Source organism: Geotrypetes seraphini, chromosome 6 (genome assembly GCF_902459505.1).
Source record: "Geotrypetes seraphini chromosome 6, aGeoSer1.1, whole genome shotgun sequence".
Lineage (NCBI taxonomy): Eukaryota > Metazoa > Chordata > Amphibia > Gymnophiona > Dermophiidae > Geotrypetes > Geotrypetes seraphini.
The window spans coordinates 180,675,340-180,698,744 of NC_047089.1; the positions used below are offsets into that span (position 1 = coordinate 180,675,340).

The window sequence follows — 23,405 nt, forward strand, 5'->3', positions numbered from 1 at the left end:
ACATTGTTAAGTTTTTTATAAAATGACCCCTGAAAAAATATTGGAATCATACTCATTTGGTAACAAACCACAGGCAATATCATCATTTTAATTGTTTGAATTCTTCCCCACCAAGAAAGATGTAGTGGATTCCATTGCTCACACATTTCTGTTATTTTTTTCAATAAAAGTTTTTCATTCTCTTTGACTGTATCTTCAATTGTATTTTTGATCATAATTCCTAAGTATTTTATTCCATCCTCTTTCCAAATAAATGAATATGGGTCAAATAATCCTTTGGTACAATGAACATTTATTGGGAGAATTTCAGATTTGTTCCAATTAATTTTATATCCAGAAAAAGTACCATATTTTTCTATTAAATTAAGTATACATGGAATAGTAGTTTCCGGTTCTCTTAAATATAATAATATATCATCTGCATATGCAGATAATTTAAATTCAAAACTGGTAAATGATATTCCCTTTATCTCCTTAGTTTTGTTTATTGCAATTAATAAAGGTTCTAGGACAATATCAAAAAGTAAAGGAGACAAAGGGCATCCTTGTCTAACTCCCCTATGCAAGTTAAATCTATTTGATAAATTATTGTTAATATATAATCTTGCTCCAGGAGAGCTATACAATGTCTGAATCATTTTAATAAAACCGGATCCTATACCAAACCATTGTAAAGCTTGGTATATAAAATTCCATTCCACTCTATCAAAGGCTTTTTCTGCATCTAAAGATATTAAAAAAGCTGGATCATTTATATTTTTTGCTAAATTTAATGAGTGGAATGCTAATCTAGTATTATTTGATGAATGTCTTTTAGCAATAAATCCTGTTTGATGTACATCAATAATGAAAGGAAGAGCTTTTGCCAATCTTAATGCTAATACTTTAGCCATTAATTTGTTATCCACATTCAATAATGAAATAGGCCTGTAATTTGATACCAGAGTAGGATCTTTGTTTGGTTTTGGTAAGACTATAATTATCGATTCTGCCATAGTACCAGAAATATTTTCATTCTTTATTTGATATTGATACAAATTTAACAGATGAGGTAATATGATATTTTGGAAAAATTTATAAAATTCAACAGTATACCCATCTCCACCTGGAGCGGATCCAACTCTAAGAGACTTCAATGCTGTTTCTAACTCTTTTAAAGATATAGGTTCTTCTAAACTTCCTTTTATATGATCTGGAATATTTGGTCCAATATATGAATTTAAAAAAGTTAATCCATCTTGTTCTTTATTTTTATAAGAATTGGAAGTATATAATTCTTTCTAAAAATCAAGAAATTGTGTTATAATATCTTTTGTGTTGGTATGTGTGTTACATTGTGTATCTTTAATTGCAATAATCTTAGATTTTCTTTTCTTTACTTTAAGAAAATTTGCTAATAATTTCCCCGCTTTATTTGAATTTCCATAATATTGTACTTGTTTATTGAAAATGTCTTTCCTCACAATTTGAGAAGAAATCTCATTATATTTAACTTTTAATTTTAATATTTCTTGTAATGTATTATTTTCCCATTTATCAATTAATTTATTTTCTAATAATTTAATTTGTTTTCCTATTTCAAGAAATTGTTTTTTTTTTGTTTATTAATAAATGTTGAGTATGAAATAATATTTCCTCTCATAGTTGCTTTAAAAGCATCCCATAAGATCTCAGCATTAATAGTATCTGATTCATTAAATTGAAAGAATTCTTGCATTTTTATTTTAAAATCTTCAAGAAATTTTGAATCCGCTAGTAAATCATTATTAAATCTCCATATTGAATCAAAGTTTTCAACATCATAATTTTGAAGATTAATCCACACACCAGCATGATCTGAAATTATAATGGGATCAATTATTGCTTTTAGTACACGCTGCGCTATATTATTAGAAACAAATATATAATCAATTCGTGAAAAAGATTTATGGACCTGAGAACAAAAAGAAAATTCCTGTTCATTAAAATGAAGAATTCGCCATATATCTACTAAATCACAAGATAGTATCAAATTATCTAAGCCTAATGATTTCATAACTTTACTTGGTTTTTTATCCAAAATCGGATCCATTACAGCATTGAAATCCCCTGCTACTATTAAATTAGATGTAGCCAGTGGTAAAAGTAATTGTTGAATTTGTTTAAAAAACTCCATTTGATTCGTATTAGGAGCATATAAATTGAATAAATTCAGGGTTGTATTTCCCAGAACCATTTCGATATGTACCCATCTACCTAAGGGATCATAATTAATTAATTTAAAATCTGCATTACATTTTTTGTTTATTAGAACAGCCACTCCAGCTTTTTTCTTTAAAGCCGGTGCAAATAAACATTTAGAAATCCATCCTCCAGATAATTTTTTTGATTCAATTTCCGAAAGATGGGTCTCTTGAATGAAGTAAATGTCCGCATTTTGATTTTTAAGGAACGATAATAATTTCTTCTTCTTAATAGGATGATTTAAACCATTGACATTCAGCGAATACATTTTTATATCCATCTAATTAATAATTATGTTTTAACCAATATTCTATGATAATTTACAAGATTAGTTCCTAGCACATTCAATAAAAATTTATCTCCTATCCCACCCATTATTTTCCCTCCCCCCCCACCCATTATCATATTCTGATTTGGAACACGCATTGGTCATGCAAAACCTAAATCTCCATCCCAAGGCAACTAATAATTCATTATATTATTTAAAAACATATTTCTAAATTCAATACATTCTTTATACTTCCACCCTTATATAATTGAAAATTATATCCATTTAATCTATAAAATTTTATAAATTTACTGAGAATTATATATATTTGATTCATAATATTAAATTCAATATCATGCATACATGTAATATAATATTCTTATTAAATAAACATATTACAAATATAGCTCTTATTCTCTATATATCTGTTATTCATCATGTAAATTAAATATATCCATTTTTATAAAAATATTAATATTAATACATTTCAATCATTTTCTTAGATCATCTTCATTATAAATTAATTTGAATAAATAATTGAATAAAATATACATTTTATATCAATAAATAAGTTTTATAATAAATTCCTATTTTATTAATTATCTACCAATCAATTACTTAATTCCTTATTTTTCCATAATAAGTTAATATGACTGAATAATTGAATTAAATAAAAATTTTATAATAGACACCTATTTTATTAATTAATCCCTTCAATAATCAAATTATTTTCTTGTATATATTTCATAAAATTATAATCTTCTTACATAGAATTAAAATATTGTTTTTATAATAAATTAATATATTTCATTTTTAAGTCTTATTCTCAATATAACAATAACAAATTTTCCTTTCAGTATTTTTAATGATAAATTCATTGTAAAACATTTCATTATTCATTAATCATAATAAGTTAATATGCTTATATAATTGAATAATTTTCTATTTTGATTAAAATATGTATTTTATATAAATATTTTAGTTTTATAATTTATTTATTTATATTTTAATAATTAAAATTTTTTTTTTTTTTTTAAATTAATATTAATGAATGTGGATGCTAATATTTTATTAATAATTAATTTAATAAAATAATATTATATTATTGCATCCACTATATCAATAAATTATCTTTCCAGTTAGTAACATTTCTTATGTCTTATTTTTTTTTTTTTATTAATATTCTTCTTTATTTTCCCTTTTTTCCATCTTCTTTCTTCTTTCTTCTTTCTTCTTTCTTCAGCTGAATTGTTCCTTTTATTCTGTTTTTTATGTAAACATAGGTTCTTTTTGTGTCAAAAATTCTTTCAGTTTTGCAGGGTCTTGAAAGTATATGGATTTATTTCCACTGGATACTCTCATAGTGGATGGATAATATATTCCATATATGTAACCTTTTTCTTTCAACTGCTGTCTGTATGTGAGGAATTGTTTTCTTATGTTTGCTGTATATTTAGCAAAATCCGGAACTAAAATCAGTTTTGATCCTTTATAATTCAAGTTTTTATTTGCTTTTGCCATTTTTAATATTTCCTGAGCATGTTGGTACCTTAAAACCTTGAATATCAATGGTCTTGGAGCAGCCTGGTTTACTGGCTTTCTTGTGGGGATTCTGTGGGCTCTTTCAATTTCTAACGGCCATTTTGAATTGAGCTGAAGCAGTTTAGGTAAAAGATTTTCCAAGAATTGTACAGGATCTCCCCCTTCAATATTTTCAGCCAGTCCTAAAATTCTGATGTTCTTTCTTTTTCCTCGGTTTTCCATATCCACCAATTGATTTTTTAAAGCTGCTACTTCTTTTTTATCTTTATCATATTCTTGTGTGAAGGATTCAAATTTCTCCATTTTTTCTTCCATCACTGTCATTCTCAGTCTTTCGGTTTGGATCTCTTGTTTCATGTTGAGAAGTTCTTCTTTAACTTCAGAGATTTTATTGGCATTTTCAGTCAGCATCAGTTTTATTTTGAACAGTTCAGTCATAATATCGGACTTTTCAGTGAGTTCTTCAGTTTCCATCGGGAACGGCACACTCGATGGTGACAGGGGAGTTACTTTTGTTCTTTTTGCTGATATACCCGATGTTGAAGGTTTTTCAGCTTTTCCCTGCTTCATACTTGCCATTTCCGACGTTGTTTTATGTATTTTTAATAGCGATTAGACAAAGTGAAAGTTTTATTTTTATTCCGTTTGTTGCCTGGATACGGGAGCGCTGCGGTTAGGCTGCCATATCGTGCGCGCTCCAAGCCACGCCCCCTCAGTGAGTGGTATTGAGAAGTGAGCAGAGTAAGAGAAGAAAGAACCAAAGAGGTGGTTTCATGATGAAAATTAGTGGAGACCACAGGGGCTGATCTCAGGCTGCTAGGTGGCAGAAATGTAAAACAAAAGTAAATAGACCAGTAAGAAGAGAGAAAAAGGGTGCTGGCTAAGGAGCCAATTGGGAGTGAGTCTTTTTTTTTTTTTTTTTTTTTTTTTTTATGATTTTAATTTGGGGTGCGGTCTGGTCCGCTGAGCCCTTAGGGGGTAGAAGGTGTGAGCTGGGAGAAGAAAGGAGGGGCCTTGTCTGCTGGGTCCTTAAGAGGGCTGGAAAGGCGGACCAGGAGAAGAAACGGCTGCTGGGGGCGGGGCTAACCACTGAAGAACGATCTGGCCTTCCGGTGCAGTGAAGGGGGACACCTCGATCTCCCTTCCCCTTCACTGTGCTGCTTCTAGGGATGTCCTGGTCTGCTGAGCCCTTAAGAGGGCTGGAAGGCAGACCAGGAGAAGAAACGGCTGCTGGGGATGGTGCTAACCGCCAAAGAACGATCTGGCCCTCCGGTGCAGTGAAGGGGGATGCCTCTATCTCCCTTCCCCTTCACTGTGCTGCTTCTAGGGATGTCCTGGTCTGCTGAGCCCTTAAGAGGGCTGGAAGGCAGACCAGGAGAAGAAACGGCTGCTGGGGATGGGGCTAACCGCCAAAGAACGATCTGGCCCTCCGGTGAAGTGAAGGGGGATGCCTCATTCTCCCTTCCCCTTCACTGATAAGAAGGGGCTGCACTATATAAAACCTTGTAACAAAAACAGCTCAACTTGAACAATACCCGAGCTTTCACAGGCAACCAATGCAATTCGCAATAAAATAACGTATTTCTTCAATCTGTAAATCAATCTAACTTCTGTGGTCTGTATCAATGATAAGCTCAATAAGTCTTTCTTAGTAATTGATAAATAAGCAATATTGCAATAGTCAAGGAAACTCAACAGTAATGACTGGACCAATAATTTAAAGGCTGAAAATTCAAAATAGGGTCTAATTGTTCGTAGTCTCCATAAAGTAAAATAAGATTGATTTAAGGTACTGGAAACTATGGACCCAGTTATCTGCCTTTTCTGCCTTTTTTAACTTTGTCTACATTGAGCTGACTTAGTTGGAGGAAAAAATGATGCAAGTAAAATGGCTGGATTGTTTTTCAGGAAAATGGCAAATACAATCTTGAATCTACGGAATCAGTTTGAGTATATCATGCGCCAAGTGGATGTATTGAATGAAGGAATTGAGCCACGTGAGTTCTTTAATATATTTTTTTTGGGGGGGGTGTTATCCCAATATGCTTTCTCTGGGAATTAATATTTCTACTGTGGGTTTTTTGTTTGTTTGTTTTAGTAGGGCTTTAATTAGAAATGGGCATGTGGGGCAAGCATCTAAGGCAAAAAAATGCCAGCATGAAATGTGGCTCTATGATCTGGGGTAGGGGAAGAATATTGGAATGCAATGTGCATGTTCTTGCCTTCCTGTTAAGGCCCTGCTCCCAAGAACTGAATCACTGAAACACACAATCGAGGAACTTTAGCAACTTTTGTACTACTAGTTTTCTACTACCAATTACATTTAAATGCTACAAATGTGCCTGGGGTGGAATCTTCTATATCCTCATCTAGCCTATTACACAGTATCCTGCATTAGATATACAGTATTTGACAAAGAACCAGAATTCCCATTGAGGTGCATTGAGAGTACAATGTGGACCCAGTGAGAGGAACAGCAAGGGCCTGTGTTGCTGTCAATACTGTTCTGCCAGCCTTGCAAACAAATTAAATTTATGGCTGGTATTCAAGATTGGTTTTCAGGACATTCAAAATTCATAAGTTTGTGTTCTTCTTTTTTACTCCCCAGTTCTGTTCAGAAGACTAACAAAAATATGGAGGAATAGCAGTAGATCCCTCTATACTTCTTCTCTTCCTCATCCCCTTCCACAATGCAATTGTAGAATGGAAGGCAGTTTTTTATGTAGAGGTAGAGAGGCATGGGAGAGGAGGCAGGGACAAGTGCAGGTGATATCGGGAGAGAGGGTGTGTGCGTGTGTTGGGGGAGTGCGTAATATGGTGGGTGTTCTGCTGCTACATAAGAGGTGCGAGAAGTAGAACTTTAAAATTTGGCATATGGAATCTTTCGGGAAATCAATGTAAATTAAGTGCAACAATTTGTGCTGACTTTTTCCAGTTCCACTTGCACCATTAACAAGTAGTATGGAACAATAACTATGGAGACACTGAACAAATGCAATTCTGGCTGTCCCCAATCTGTTCCTTGTCCTTCACCCATATGCATCCTGTTTTTAAACGTATGACTGAGAAAAGAAGCAGGCTTTAAGGACAGGGACACTGCACATGCTCAAACCCATACTTCATCATTTTCTACATTTCATGAGCAGTATCGGTGTTTGTTTTCCCTTCAGAGATGTGAAAGCCAATTGTGAACAATACTCTCTCTAAGGAGTGGCCAGGTGCTTGCAAACTTTATTTTCATGTGAGTGACACGTTCTAAAATCCAATTCTAGTACAAAGTGTTCAATAATCTTGACCATAGGTTATCCCCCATAATCGCGAGGTTCCTACAGAAGGCATTCAAAACTTTCTTCAACTCCGCCACCTCGTTCCTGGGCATAGCCCCTCCTTTAGTTTCTCCTTCTGAAAGCGAGTTGAGAAGGTGCTTTTATTCTGCTTTTTTTCTTTTTTCCCTTCTCTGATTCTCAAAAGCTTTTCTAGTGCCCAAGAGATCCCCGTTATTTTGGGGCAGTTCTGCCTGGGAGAAGATACAGATTGTTTATTCAGAGATCTTTAGCTGTAGCTGAGGGGGCAACCCTTCTTCTAGGCAACTTACCTAGCTGGCCTGTTCTAATATGTCGGACACTACAGGTTCGGTCCCCTGGAGATCCAATTTTGGAAATATATCCACTTTAAAGAGCAACTAACACAATTGGTAGCATACCCGACATAGTCCGTGTTTCAGCTGGCACTAGCCGCTTTCATGGGTCCAGGTCAGTGAACACTTGATGGGATGAGAAGGTGGATACAAATATAAGTAAAACCTTGCTCGAAGTGAAACAGGAGCGAGAAAACATGCACGTATTTTTTCCGTTCTGTACCGGCAAGTTCTTTTCCTTTCTCAGGCTATAGGTGCTGCTGGACTTCCTGTCTCAGGGACCAGTGGTCATAGAGGATCCAGATAACATTGCTCTTGAGCGTGAGGCATTAGCGTGCAAGGGATATTCAGAAGTAGTCATTGCTACTCTGTTCAGGTCTAAAAAGCTGACAACAGTCTGTCTATGCTAAGGCTTGGAAAACTTTCCAGCATTGGTGCATCGGGAAAAAGGAGGCGCCTTTCTCTGCTCCAGTCTCTGTCTTGGCTGGCCTTGACAAGGACTCACAGTGGCATCCCTTAAGAGTCCAAGCAGTGGGACTCTTGTTTAAGGGCTTGGGACCGAAGGGCTATGCTGGCATCTCTTGCAGACATACGCAGTGCTCCCTTTAAGAATCTGGCTATCGGGCCCCTGGTGAAACCTCCGTTCTTTTCCTAGGATCTTAACATATTTTTCAGGGTCTCAGCCAGGCTCCATATGAACCACTGAAATAGGCTTCCTTGATGAATCAGATGGTCAAAATAGTTTTCTAGTGGCTATTACCTCAGCGAGAAGGGTCTCAAGAGTTACAGGCCCTTTCTTGCAGAGAGCTATTCCTCAAATTTACTGAAGCTACCTCGTGAGAACTGGTGGCAGCCATTCAGGGAGCGGCGCAGGGTTGGGCAGGAGCTCAAAAGGCTCGCTCCTGCGTGCCAGGTATACCGCTGGTCACTTGATCTGAGGCAGCCATCCAGGGAGTGAGGGGCTCAGCATGGGGCAAGTGCGCGGAAAGCTTACTCGTGGACCACCAGGGAAGCAAAAAAGGTATGCGGTGGAGTAAAAAATCATTAAAATCAGATGGGAGACAGGAGGGAGCCTACTACTAGACCACCAGAGGGAGAAGAGGGTCCAGGGCAGGAAGGTGGGACAGCATGCAGAGCCTGGCCAGGGGAGGTGAGAGGGACAGGGTGCAGAGCCTGGCAGGGCCTGGCACTTGAATATTAAGTCCCTGTCTTATATTCGAGTCAACATATTTTTCCTCCTCTTTGGGGGAAAATGGGGGTCTCGACTTATATTCGAGTATATACAGTACTTGTGATTCGGGCTGACCACTTTGAGGTTGTATGCTTGGTTTGTATGACCTTGGTCTGATTCCACATAGAGCTTTTCTGATTCCTTGTAATTTTGTATGTGTAAGGTTAGGGAGGGAAGAATGGATAGTGTATGGCAAGTATCATTCGCAGTACAAACAAGGGAAAAATTCCCTAAAAGAGAGAAAGAGGACCTGGAAATGAAAAAAGGGATTGGGTAGCAGGATAGAAACATGTTGAAGAAAATAGAATGGATGATAAAAGGGAAAGGAAATGCAGAAATCGGATGGAAGAAGGCGGATAAAACTTTAGAGGCAAGGCAAACATGAAAAACTGAGATTGGGAGAAAGGGGAAGATGAAAATAAAAAAAAATTGAAAATTACAGGGTAATATTGGCGGGTCTACCGTGTTAAATGAATAGTTACATCCACAAGGTGTTTTTTTCTTGGTTTTTTGTTTGTGTTTTTTTTTTTTTTTAAAGAATGAGTTTTCAATATTTAGCTTTGAAGAAACTGTATATATTAAGTTGTGTCAATATTTAGCTTTGAAGAAACTGTATATATTAAGTTGTGGGATTTTTGTTTTATTTGCAGGATAGATATCCCACATGTCCTTAAATACTTGTCTAAAAGTAGGCCTATGTGTGAAGAGATGCTTGTCAAGTGTGCTTCATTATAAAGACAGGGTAAAAGGGAGATTTTCATGATATATGTAGTCTGTATACTGAGATCCTCTTGTCAAAAATTTGTTCCACTTTAGGAGAATGAGGCAAGGCAGGTGATCATGGGGGGGGGAAGGTAGAAGGGGAGTTGAGTAGTAAGATGAAAGGGTGACAATATTAGATGAGTGGCACTCCCCCACCTCTGTTGTCACTGTTCATTTGTAAAAATTGTAGCCATCAGAAGAGCACACCTGCCCTTGTCCTAGAAATCCCCCCCCCCCCCGAGACTGTACCAATCCTTCCCCACCACATACTCAAATTCTACTCAAATGTATCTACTCCTTTTAAGGAACAGCTGATGAAGGTTGTAGTTCTTGTTAAACAGCTTAAGCAATTTGGCACTTTACCTTCCAGTTGATACAGTATTTGTACACTGATTGGCAGATATCTGAAATATGATTCCTTTTATGGAATTAAAATGGGAGCAGTAATTTTGTTTCTGTGGTTTGAACTTTTTTCTGGCAGGCAAAGTTCTCTCATGGATTCATTTCCTTCTCCCCCTTTTTTTTCTGTTACTAGTTTGGTATTTAAGACACCCTCCTCTGAAAATCTGTTATTGGTGATTAGCTTACCATGGTGGGTATCTGGCTTATACTAGATGCCTCTCCATTCTTAGGTTTAAAGTTATTTTGTTACAGTACCTTTACAAAATATATACATTTTGAGTAAGACTAAAGAGCAAGAGAGATGATGGCTATATTTAATACACAGGTATGTTTCAACATTAAACCTAGTTAAGAGAGCTTTAATTGGTGATTAAACTCAAAACCCAGAAATATAGGAAGTAATGTGTGTACTCGCATTTTCTTTTAAAATGTGGCTTCCTGGAATGCTTGCCTGTTGGTACTGAACTCCACTGGATAGTTTTGTAACAAGGGTTAGTTTATTCTGTTCTCCAGAGTTTATTCAGTTGGCTAAGAACTTTGAGAGTTTCCGGAAGAAGCTACAGAAGACTGAGCAGGAGCTACTGAAGAACAAGGAGCTCTTGATGAAAACAGAGACAGAGCGCAGTGCTTTAGACGTGAAGCTAAAGCATGCTCGCAATCAGGTGGATGTGGAAATCAAAAGAAGACAGAGAGCTGAAGACAACTGTGAGAAACTGGTGGGTATTTTATGCTGTTTGCATTTTATTTATTTTCTTACGTGTTCTCATTTATATGAGAGAGAGATGTACATGTGTACTATCATTTCAGGAGGGAGCCTTAATATGTTTGTATGCTTAGAACAATAGAATGTATATAAATTAATAATAATAATAAAAAAGAATGTGACAAACTAGTCCAGCCCAATTAAATGGAAAGACTAATATTCTGTTTTGATCATGGGCACATTAAGTTGTAGTGATCTGTACTGTGAAAAAGCCTTTAAACAAGTAGCTAGTAATTTTTATAGATATATGGAATGGGGAGTTTCTTCATACAGTAAAAGAACTTTTTATTACTTTGAAGCTAACCTATGCTGTTGGCAATATTCTGTTTTGGGGATTTCAGGAACGACAGATCCAGTTGATCCGGGAGCTACTTATGTGTGATACATCAGGCAGTATTCAGCTAAGTGAGCAGCAACGGAACGCTTTGGCATTTTTAAATAGTAGGACTCAAGCTTCAAGCGATTGTCTGGGGAATAAAAGGTAAGAGGTTTTCATTAAGTAGTTTTTTAGATCAGGGTTGATTTTGATTTAAATCATGCCTGTGACAGTATGAATGGACTAATGTAAACACTGAATGAATATTCAGCCTCATGCTACAAAATTAAAAACAAATTCTTATTTCATGATGAATAACTTTTGGACTATAATGTATTTTTAAATAGTAAACTATCTTAAGATTTTTTATTTTTTTTCTCTTCAAAAGGGCATTTTATAAAAAAAAAATCAATTTAAATCAAATCTGATTTAAATAAAAATAAAAAAAATCAGATATTTAGTAAAGATTGATTTTTATCCTAGGACAAGCAGGCAGCATATTATCATGTGTGGGTGATGCCATCCATGGAGCCCTGGTATGGACAGTGCAAAGGCGTACTGTTGCTTTAAAAGTTTTCAAGGACTGCCTGTACTGCGCATGCACCAGTGCATCAAACTTTTGTCTTTTTGTGCTTTTCTGTTTTAGTTTCATTCCTTTATTTCTTCATTTATTAATATTTTTCTTTCCTGTGGGTTGACATTTTTTAATTTTCTCCAAGTTTGTTTGGGGCCTTCAGGCTTCTCTCAGCTTGTTTTCAGGCCAGGAATGTCAATCAAATTTCAGTTTAATATCTATTTGAGTTCAACATCGACAGTGGAGTTGAATAAAACTAAAGCTTGAGTTTCTAGTAGCTAAGGCAGATGAGCATACAGAGACATTGGTGCCTTCATTATTAGTCTTGGAGGCACCATGTGACGGTTAATAAGATATTCCTTAAACAGCAGTAACTAAGGGGTCCTTTTATCAAGCCGCGCTAGCGGGGTTAGCGCGTCGGACATTTCATCAAGCGCTAAAAAACTAACGCCCACTCAAAGCAGGCTTTAGCGGCTAGCACGGCAGGCGGTTTAACGCGCATTAAACCCCCTACCGCAGCTTGATAAAAAGACCCCTATGTATTGACCTCAAGTTTTTTCTGCAATACACTGAAACAAACTTTTCTGAACTGTTTCAGGCTGTCCACAATTGATGAATCTGCGTCAATTCTCTCAGACATCAGCTTTGATAAGACAGAGGAGTCCTTGGTAATGTACTTCTTGATATTTTTATATTAAAGAGATTTGTGAGTCAAATGCAAGATGACAAGCAATGTAAGATTCAGATTAGTTAGAAACTGTAGTCATTGCTCATTTTATATATAAATCCAGCGCTAACAAATCTTCTAACCCCAACTGAACCCCTATCCCTACTCATCCAGTTACCCAGGGTTACCTATATTGGAGAATTTTGAGCATAAAATGATTCAATAATTGGACATAAGTTACATATTCAGAATTCTACTGTGGACCAGAATGGTTCCCAAACTGCTTCCCTCTCAAGCTGGTAAAATCCGTTATTTTACAGTGCTCCAAGGGCAACAGATAAATCATTTGAATGCCACAATTGTTCAGAAGGTGGTGTGGGAATCAGGAGTTAGACAAGGTTGTCCTTTATCTCCTTTGCTTTTTGATGTTGTCCTGGAACCTTTGTTAATAGCCATCAATCAGGCAAAGGGGATACGAGGTATTCCTTATTCGAGTTGGGAATTTAAACTCTCTGCTTATGCAGATGATATTCTGCTTTATTTGAGAGAACCAGAAATTACCATTCCATGTTTACTTGAATTAATAGAAATGTTTGGAAAGTTTTCTGGTTATAAGATTAATTGGAGTAAGTCAGAAATTCTCCCGCTTAATGTTCACTGTACCAAAGGTTTATTTGACCATTTCTCATTTATATGGAAAGAAGAGGGTTTAAAATACTTAGGTATTACCATTAAAAACATAATAGAAAAAACAGTGAAGGAGAATGAAAAACTTTTATTAAAGAAGATAACGGAGATGTGTGAGCAATGGAATCCTTTACATCTTTCTTGGCGGGGAAGAGTTCAAACGATCAAAATGATGATGTTGCCTGTGGTTTGTCATCAAATGAGTATGATACCAATTTTTTTTCAGGGGTCATTTTACAAAAGGTTAAATAGTATTCTTACTAAATTTGTTTGGTTGGGTAAAAGACCTAGAATTGCTTTAGTATCTCTACAGAAAACAATTATAGAGGGAGGGGTAAATTTTCCAAATTTTTATAGGTACCATCAAGCCTATATTTTAAGACAGGGTATGTATTGGATCCTCCCAGATCTCATGGAAAATGTACCAGACTGGTTGTATTTGGAATAGTGGCTCCCGTTTCCCTTACATTTATCTCATCTTATTAGTATAAATTTGCCCAGGAAATATAAAAATAATAGAATTTTGTTGGATACTTGGAAAACCCTATGTTATGTTAGTAATTTATCACCAGACCCAATTTCAAAGTCTTTAAATCAATCAATTTGGGTAAACTCCAAGATCAAAATTGGCGGGTTTAAAATCGTTTGGAAGCATTGGATTATTGCAGGTATACGGACTTGAAATGATGTGATTACAAACGGATCATTGCTTAGTTTTTCACAATTGCAACATAAATTTGGTTTAAATAAGTCACAAAGTTTTAAATGGTTGCAGTTGAAGCAGGCCATCCAGGAAGGGTTCCCTGAATGGAAAGTTCGGAATTCCTGTGCTTTCAGGCGGATTTCTTGGGTCACCAAGCCGCACAGTGGTATAAATTGTTATATGGATATTTAAATAAAAAACAAAGAACTGGTCTTAGGGACATTTGGAGCATTGAGCTTGGGCATCAAATTTCTGCCTCTCAATGGCCACGTTTTTGGTCTTGGAGAATAAAAACTACAAGGGTAGCATCTATGAGACAGACTTGGTTTTTTTTGTTGCATAGAGCTTTATGGACCCCAGTTCGTTTACAGAAGTTAGATAGTTCCAGATCTAATAGATGCTGGCATTGTGGTTTAGAAGTTGGGACATTGGATCATTTGATATTTTTCTGTCCCTATATAAATGCCTTTTGGAAGTTAATTTGGCCCCAAATTAATTCACTGTTAGAAAATCATGTTGCCCTTTCATATGACACTATATTATTTGGTACTTCAATGAGATTTAAAAGCCAAGTTTCAGCTAATAACAAACTTTTTTATTAATTTTATTTATTTATTTATTCGATTTTTTAGCCCGTCCTCCCAAAAGAGCCCAGAACGGATTACAATGACTATATTGGTGCATTAAAATTATAAGTATATAGGTAAAATTATAAGTAAGATACGTACTTAGAAATTCCCTTACTGTCCCGAAGGCTCAGAATCTAACTAAAGTACCAGGAAAAATGACAATTAGAAGAGTAATAAAGAAAGAAGATAGAGGAGAAAAATAAGAAAATAAACATACTAATAAGATTATAATGATCTAAAGGAATTTGAAAGGTTAAAAAGAAGGGAGATAAGAATAGATGCAGACGGAGAACCGTTGAAGCAATAGAATTCTGGGGAAATTTAAATGAAATTTGAATGATAAAATAAAACAAAATAAGTGGTAAAACAATAAGTGAGATTAAAAAATATATCATAAACTAAAAAGAAGTGAAAATAAAATCAAAACGGTCAAAACTGAAGTCCAGCTTGAACGGGCCCCCGAGCCGACCGTTGGTCTGATGGCCGGACTGCAGCCCTCCTCCGTCGGCTCTCCCCTGCTGGAATGGAGGAGGAGCAAAGACAGTGTCGGGTGCCCCTCTGGAACGGGCCCCCGAGCCGACCGTTGGTCCGATGGCCGGACTGCAGCCCTCCTCCATCGGCTCTCCCCTGCTGGAATGGAGGAGGAGCGAAGACAGTGTCGGATGCCCTGCTGGAACGGGCCCCCGAGCCGACCGTTGGTCCGATGGCCGGACTGCAGCCCTCCTCCGTTGGCTCTCCCCTGCTGGAATGGTGTTAGATGGTGTTACAGGGTTTGGTTTTGGTCTTTTACTTTTCCCATCTGTAGCAAATACAGTATCCAATGTATGTTGTGTTCTTGAAGCCATCTGAAATCACTTTAGTTAAACTGAAGGGATTAAATATTTATAAAATCTTTAGTGAGAATGTCCAGGGAGAGGAGCTCTGCACTCAAACTGCCATCCTCCTCGCCTCCAAGTTCCGGAATTTTAACAGGGGTTGCCATTCAGCAGATTACAGGGAATTGGAAAGATTATACTAAATTAAATTATACTTTTTGGTGGAATTCAGTGTGCCATATTTATAAGATGGAAAGGTTATTTGCTCTGCAACAAGGTAATTATAATAAGTTTAAAAAGATTTGGGGGCCATTGGCGAATTATTCTAATGATCAGACATCTTAAACACCAAAATATTGAATAAGATAAGGGGGTGGGATTCTGAAGGATAATAATTGTTAATTGTTATTTATTGGTATATGGGTGGGTTCTTATATAATTATTTATTTGGAGTAATACAAATTGGTATCTGGGAGGGAGGGATGAGTTTTTTTATATAATTATTTATTTGGAATAAAACAAATAAGATTGTCAAGTGATGAATTAAGGTATTTCTGAATGATTGTTGTACATTTGTTGTAATTTTTTGAAAATGAATAAAGATTTATTAAAAAAAAAAAAAAGAAGGTGGTGTGGGAGAAATCTAAAGAAATAAGATGCTGTTTAGGGCCACAGAAGCTGACCATTTGACCCCCCACCCTCTTCACTGCCCAAATCATTCAGGGAATTACAAAGATAACTAAAGCTGAAGGTTGGACAGGAATTCTCCTGACGTTAGAGAGTCATAGATGTATTTCCAGAAGCTCGCAATTCATGAACAAGTCCAAAACATGACCTAGAATAGATGCATTTCACACAGGCTTGATGTTGCAGTGTGAATCGGAAATGCCTTACAAGGAGCAACATATCTCATTATCTTGTAGTGATTTTCCAAAGGATCATATTAAATCGCAGAGAGCGTAGTTTCTGCATGACTTTTTCGATTAGGTTGTCCAGTAGGGAGAATCCCAGATCAACTACCCAATGAAAGGAAAGCTTGGCATTTTCATTGGATGAGACATGCTCCTCGAGATGCATATGGTGAAACTGTAAAGGAATTTTCAGTTGTGACTCCAACATGAATACTGACAGAGCTCCTGGGTGTCTAAAGTCAGAGGTACCCTCCAACAATTAAATATAATGGCGTAACTGCAGGTACGCAAACATGTCTTTATCCCAGGACAAGCAGGCATGATATTCTCACATGTGGGTGACGTCATCTACGGAGCCCCGATGCGGAAGCATTTTCAAGCAAACTTGATTGAAGATTTAAGTTTGCTCTGCTGCTCCACGCATGCGTGCCTTCCTGCTCCACTAGGGGGTGCATCCCCTCGTGGTCTCCAGTTCAAAAATTTCCGCTGAGCCTAGAAGTCGTGTTTTTCAGGCTCTGCCCCAACTGCCTTCTAGCACCGCGATTTTTTCTTGTTTTTTCTCGATTAAGTCGCTGTGCGCGAATTCTTTACTTTCAACTTGATTCCTGCTTCGTTTTTGACGACCCGGAGGCTTCCGGGTCCCCGTGGCCGCGTGGCTACTCGAGCCGCGGCTACTTTCGATTCTATGTCCCGGCCTTTGACCGGCTTTAAAAAGTGCACCCGGTGTGAGCGGCTTCTTTCCATCACAGACCCGCATCGCCGGTGCATCCTCTGCCTGGGGGCGGCTCATCCAACCGACTCCTGCCCCCAGTGCGCTACTTTCCAGAACCGGGCCCTCCGTCGAAGAAAAGCCCGCATGGCGGACCTTTTTGCTCCGGACCAACCCTCGGCCTCGAGGTCGGCCCCGGCCTTGACCTCGGCCCCGAATACCTCGGCATCGCCGCGAGACCCGAATCCGAAGCCCTCGGGACAGCAGAAAGCCTCGGCCCCGGGTAAGTCCCCTCTTCCTTCTTCAGGTTCCGTAACATCGAAGAAGCCAGCCTCGGGGACACCGTCGACGCATGGCGGAAGCCCCATGCTTACAGCCTCAGCTAAGCCCTCCAAGCCTTCGGGCCATGCCTCCACCACACGGGAATACTCTGATACGAGGTCGCCCCCGGTGGAGTGCACCGAGGCAGTGGACATGCCTTCGATGCTGTCCGTGTCCGTCTTCCAGGACCTACTCCGAGCGATTATCTCGTCGGAGCTGTCCGCTGCAATGGCCCAGTTACAATCGGCTTCGACCTCGACCCCGCAGGTGCCAGACCAGCCTGAGCCTCGCATCGAGCAACCTCGGGGAAAAGTACACAAGCTTCGCCGCATCCCATCCTCCTCGGACTCCTCGCCGAGGCGCCCGAGACGCTCTCCCTCCGCAGACCGCCGCGGGGCAAAACGTCGTGCTAAAACGACAGAAACCTCGAACTGCCGTACCTCCAAGAAGGCCCGAGGTTCACCAACTCTACGAGGCCGTTCTCCTACACCTCGTACGGGACCACTAAGGGTGGCTGAGTTATCACTCTCCAACCCGCACATCCTCCGAACTCCCTCTCGGACCGGGACCCCGACCCGAGGTTGCAGGTATTCTCCGAGGGAGTCCGGGTCGAGGTCACCGATTCGACATCGATCGGTACCCCGAACCCCGGCATCGTCTCCGAGGGGCTCCTCGAGACGCCGAAGATCGACGACCCCGGAACACTCTCACAGTGCTTCCCCGGTCTCGGAGCGTGGATCGGAGCAGGAATCTCGATACTCGAGGGAAGCCTCCCCATCCTTCTCCACCCGACGGAGGTCTCGTTCACCGACCCTGCACGGGGCCCCGGGAACATCCCGCCCATTCTTCACTCGCTTTGTCCAAGACATGGGACACGCTTTGGACTTAGACCTCCAGTCAGACTCCAGATACTCGAAGGAGTACCTAGCGGAGCTGGATATGCCATCACTGCCCAGAGAGTCCCTTCGCTTACCACCTAACCCGGTACTCCAACAGGCCTTCTTCAGGAACCTGGAGACCCCCTACATGGTCACAGCCGTACCCTCCAAAATGGAGGCCAAGTACCGCACAGTACCCTACCCGGGATTCGAACAACCACAGCTCTCCCACCAGTCACTGCTAGTAGAATCCTCCTTGAAAAAGGCTCACCCATCCCGGGTCTCAGCTGCGGTCCCCCCAGGCCGAGAAGGCCGAACCCTGGACAAGTTCGGCAGCAGACTATATCAAAATGCAATGATGGCCTCTAGGGTGCAAAGCTACATTTTCACCTTCACATCCTACCTCAAACACCTCATTGGACTATTGAGAGCCTTTGAGACTGACCTACCGGCCTCCCGGCAAGGAGCGTTTGGCCTGCTTTTAGAGTCCCTCTCCAACCTGCGCCTCCATCTATTCCACGCGGCATACGATGGCTTCGAACTCTCCTCCAGAGAGGCAGCCTTTGCTATCGCCATGCGCCGACTAGCTTGGCTGCGCCTGGTCGACATGGACCCCAACTTGCAGGACCGGTTGGCTAACCTCCCCTGCGTGGGAAAAGAACTGTTCGATGATACTATCGAGGCGGCTACAAAACGCCTCTCCGAACACGAACACTCGTTCGCCTCCCTCGTCCGGCAAAAGCCAAAACCACCCGCGTCCAGGCCGTACAGGGCCCCTCCGCGCCGCTACCCACAAAAATCCACCCCTGTCTTCTCGCGGCCTCCACCTAGGCATCCGCAAGCCCACCACCGGGCCATGCCCAAGTCCCAACCGCCTGCGACTACCAAACCATCCCCGTCCTTTTGACGGGATACGCGGAAGGGGGCGGGCCCCCTCCGCCATAATCCCAGGCCTCCTTCCCATCGGGGGTCGCCTCAAAGCCTTTTACCCTCGCTGGGAACAAGTCACGTCGGACGCATGGGTCCTTGGTGTGATCTCATCAGGATACTCTCTCAACTTTCAGGCCATTCCTCCGGACAACCCCCCAAGGAATTGCCCTCCCAACCGGACGCAGCTACCCCTACTCCTCTCGAAGCTCGAAACCTGCTTTGCCTGAGATCAGTAGAGGAGGTTCCCCCCGACCAACGGGGGAAGGGCTTCTACTCCCGTTACTTCCTGGTACCGAAAAAAACGGGAGACCTACGCCCAATACTAGACTTGAGACGCCTCAACAAATTTCTGGTACGGGAAAAATTTCGGATGCTTTCCCTACCGACCCTCTACCCCCTGATCGACGAGGGCGACTGGCTCTGCTCCCTCGATCTGAAGGAGGCGTACACGCATGTCCCAGTGCACCCCGCTCACTGCAAGTTCTTGCGTTTTCAGGTAGGGGACTGGCACCTACAATACCGTGTCCTCCCCTTCGGCCTAGCATCGTCACCCCGGGTCTTCACCAAGTGCCTCGTGGTAGTCGCAGCAAGCTTACGCTCCCAGGGCCTCCAGGTATTCCCCTACCTGGACGACTGGCTGATCAAAGCCCCGTCCAGGGAAGCGGTTATCTCAGCAACCCAACAGACTATTACCTACCTACAAAGTCTGGGGTTCGAGATAAATTTCCCAAAATCCCAACTACGCCCCTCCCAGTCCCTGCAGTTCATCGGGGCCACGCTGGACACGGTTCGCCTCCGTTCCTTCCTCCCCCCTCCGCGTCTAGAGGCGTTAGTAAGTCTGAGTCAAAGGTTTTCCCTGCTGACCTCGGTATCAGCTCGGCAAATGATGACTCTTCTGGGCCACATGGCCTCCACCGTCCACGTCACACCCTTCGCCCGCCTCCATCTGAGAATTCCTCAATGGACCTTGGCCTCTCAATGGCGTCAAGACCGGGACCCGATCGACCGCCCCGTGACAGTGACGCCTTCTTTGCAACGATTGCTCCGCTGGTGGGCCGACTCTTCAAATCTTTCCAAAGGTTTGCTCTTCCTCACCCCACCTCACAGCAAGATACTCACCACGGACTCGTCGGAGTACGCTTGGGAAGCCCATCTAGACGGCCTACGCACTCAAGGGATGTGGTCAGCAGAAGACCGTCGCTGCCACATCAACGTGCTGGAGCTTCGGGCCATCTATCTCGCAGCTGTAGCTTTTCAACATCTGCTCCATGACCGAGTGGTTCTCATCCGAACCGACAACCAAGTAGCAATGTACTACGTAAACAAGCAAGGGGGAACAGGGTCTTGGTCCCTTTGCCGGGAAGCCCTGCGCCTCTGGAAATGGGCAATCTCCAACAACACCTTCCTTCGAGCGGTGTACATACAAGGAGAACAAAACTGTCTGGCGGACAGACTCAGCCGCCTCCTCCAGCCACACGAGTGGTCACTGCACTCTCAGATCCTACGACAGGTGTTCGAAAAGTGGGGGACGCCTCAAATAGATCTATTCGCATCCCCCCACAACCACAAGCTGCCTCTCTTCTGCTCCCGGATGTACTCCCCGGACCGGCTCGAGGCCGACGCCTTCTTCCTCGACTGGGAGGGAAGGTTCCTGTACGCGTTCCCACCGTTTCCTCTGATACTGCGGACGCTTGTCCACCTGAAAACAGTACAAGCCACCCTGATCCTGATTGCCCCTCGCTGGCCACGCCAGCCGTGGTTTTCCCTTCTACTTCAACTCAGTGTCAGAGATCCACTGCCTCTGCCTCTGTTTCCCTCTCTACTATCACAGGGTCAGGGTTCGCTGTTACATCCCAATCTTCAATCTCTTCATCTGAATGCTTGGTTTCTCTCCCCCTGACTGCTCTCCCCGTGTCTCAATCAGTCAAGGAGATATTGGAGGCCTCTAGAAAGACCTCGACGAGAACCTGCTACTCCCAAAAGTGGACCAGATTCTCAACCTGGTGCTCCTCCCACAGCCAGGACCCGGTGTCGGTCCCCGTCCCTCTGGTCCTTGACTATTTACTTCAATTATCTCATTCCGGCCTAAAGACCAACTCCATTTGAGTACACCTCAGTGCGATTGCGGCCTTTCATCAGCCCCTGGAAGGGAAAGCCCTCTCGCTCCATCCCTTAGTCTCTCGCTTCATAAAGGGTCTTCTGAACGTCCACCCTCCTCTCAAACCCCCCCCGGTGGTTTGGGACCTTAACGTGGTTCTAGCTCAACTAATGAAACCTCCATTTGAGCCCCTAGACAAATGCCATCCAAAATTCCTCACTTGGAAGGTGATTTTCCTGCTCGCGCTCACTTCCACCCGGCGGGTTAGTGAGTTACAAGCTCTGGTAGCGGACCCACCCTTCACGGTATTCCATCACGACAAGGTGGTACTCCGCACCCATCCAAAGTTCTTACCTAAAGTAGTGTCTGATTTTCATCTCAATCAGTCCATTGTCTTGCCTGTGTTTTTTCCCAAGCCCCACTCTCACCCCGGAGAAGTGGCGCTCCACACTCTTGACTGCAAGAGAGCGCTGGCCTTTTACCTCCAACGCACTCAGTCACACCGGAAAGTCCCACAACTGTTTTTGTCCTTCGACCCAAACCGGTTAGGTCACCCAGTTTCCAAACGCACCTTGTCCAACTGGTTGGCCGATTGCATCTCCTTTTGCTACGCTCAGGCTGGTCTCGTGCTGCATGGTCGAGTAACGGGACACAAGGTCCGAGCGATGGCAGCCTCCATAGCATTCCTCAGGTCCACACCTATTGAGGAAATCTGCAAAGCTGCCACATGGTCTTCGGTTCATACCTTCACCTCCCACTACTGTCTGGACTCACTGTCCAGAAGCGATGGCCGGTTCGGCCAATCGGTATTGCGAAATCTATTTGCTTAAATTGCCAACTTCTCTCCATCCCTTTTCAGTTAGCTTGGAGGTCACCCACATATGAGAATATCATGCCTGCTTGTCCTGGGATAAAGCACAGTTACTTACCGTAACAGGTGTTATCCAGGGACAGCAGGCATATATTCTCACAACCCGCCCACCTCCCCGAGGTTGGCTTCTTGGCTAGTTAAGTGAACTGGAGACCACGAGGGGATGCTCCCCCTAGTGGAGCAGGAAGGCACGCATGCGTGGAGCAGCAGAGCAAACTTAAATCTTCAATCAAGTTTGCTTGAAAATGCTTCCGCATCGGGGCTCCGTAGATGACGTCACCCACATGTGAGACTATATGCCTGCTGTCCCTGGATAACACCTGTTACGGTAAGTAACTGTGCTTTTTGGGCTGAGACAAAACTCAAGTTTGTAGAGTCTGGAATGGTTTAAACATGGCTTTATCTGTTAATACGTGGAAGAGTTAAACAATGCCTTTGTGTTCCCAGCCTATGAAAGCAGGGTTATCGTGGCCCGAATCAAAGTAACCATTATGTCAAATGGACAGATAGCGTATGCAGGTTGATTTAATACCATGGAATTTGTAAATCCACTTCCACATTTTCTGCAGTAAAGTCATATTCTGTTAGCATATGGAAACTGGAAGGCACGTTAGGTGTTCAATCCCGACCTGCAGTCCGAGTATTGCAGGAATTCACATCTTTTCAGAACACATTGCGCACTCCCCCCATAGTGGTAAAATCAATTTTCAGTTTTTGCAAGCAGTCTGGGCAGAGGTCTTTTGCTGTTGCTCTGCTTCTGTTATATTTTTTTTTATTAAAGTTCGCTTAAACTTCATTTCTCGGTGGCTTCAGTGCCTTGAGACCCCTCACTGGTGGTCCACTATCAAAGAAAATGACACAGTACTGCAGAGCCAGACTGCAGCTTCACAGAGAAACTCTGGTGGATCTGTGAAGCTAGCCTGCTGTGTGCCACCTTCTGGAAGTACCCAGGGTACCTCCCGTGCAATTTACTGGCCGGTGACCCCACATTTGCAGGTTTCTAGTGCAGGCTGAGTGTGTCTTGGCAGAAACCACCCCGGTTTCAGGACGTAGACTGCCTTTCCTGCCCCCAACCGTGTAGCAGAGGATCGTTGGGTGTCTGTCACTAGACAGCTGGCAGTCCGAAGATCTCTATTCCTGGGCATTTGGAATTGTTCTGGGGCAGTAAAATCCTTGTTTCTCCATTCAGCTACTGAAAAACGCTGACAGGTAGAAGGCACCAGACTCTGTGAGTAACTCTGTTTCCTATGGGAATTTCGGGGGTGGCTTGCAAAACCTTTTTAAAACCCATTTTTCACAGTTTGTGGGTAGGGTTCAGGTCCCCCACCACCCCAAACCCCAATTTTGCTGTTTTTTTGGTGTGAATTTGTGACCATCTTGGATTTAAAAATCGATCTTTTTATTTTTTTTAATAAATTATTTATTCATATAAAATCATATGAACTTATAAATATATACTTGATTATCT

General features: G+C 41.6%; 1 protein-coding gene across 1 annotated transcript in view; it reads left to right on the forward strand.

Moving 5' to 3' along the window:
• The window catches only part of RACGAP1 (Rac GTPase activating protein 1), a 94,526-nt gene that overhangs the window by 9,338 nt on the left and 61,783 nt on the right, over positions 1–23,405 (forward strand). Inside the window, exons 2-5 of the mRNA XM_033947527.1 lie at positions 5,942–6,030; positions 10,579–10,781; positions 11,170–11,309; positions 12,317–12,386. Of these exons, the coding sequence (XP_033803418.1) occupies positions 5,946–6,030; positions 10,579–10,781; positions 11,170–11,309; positions 12,317–12,386 (498 nt within the window). The 5' untranslated portion in view covers positions 5,942–5,945. The remainder of the gene's footprint in view (positions 1–5,941; positions 6,031–10,578; positions 10,782–11,169; positions 11,310–12,316; positions 12,387–23,405) is intronic.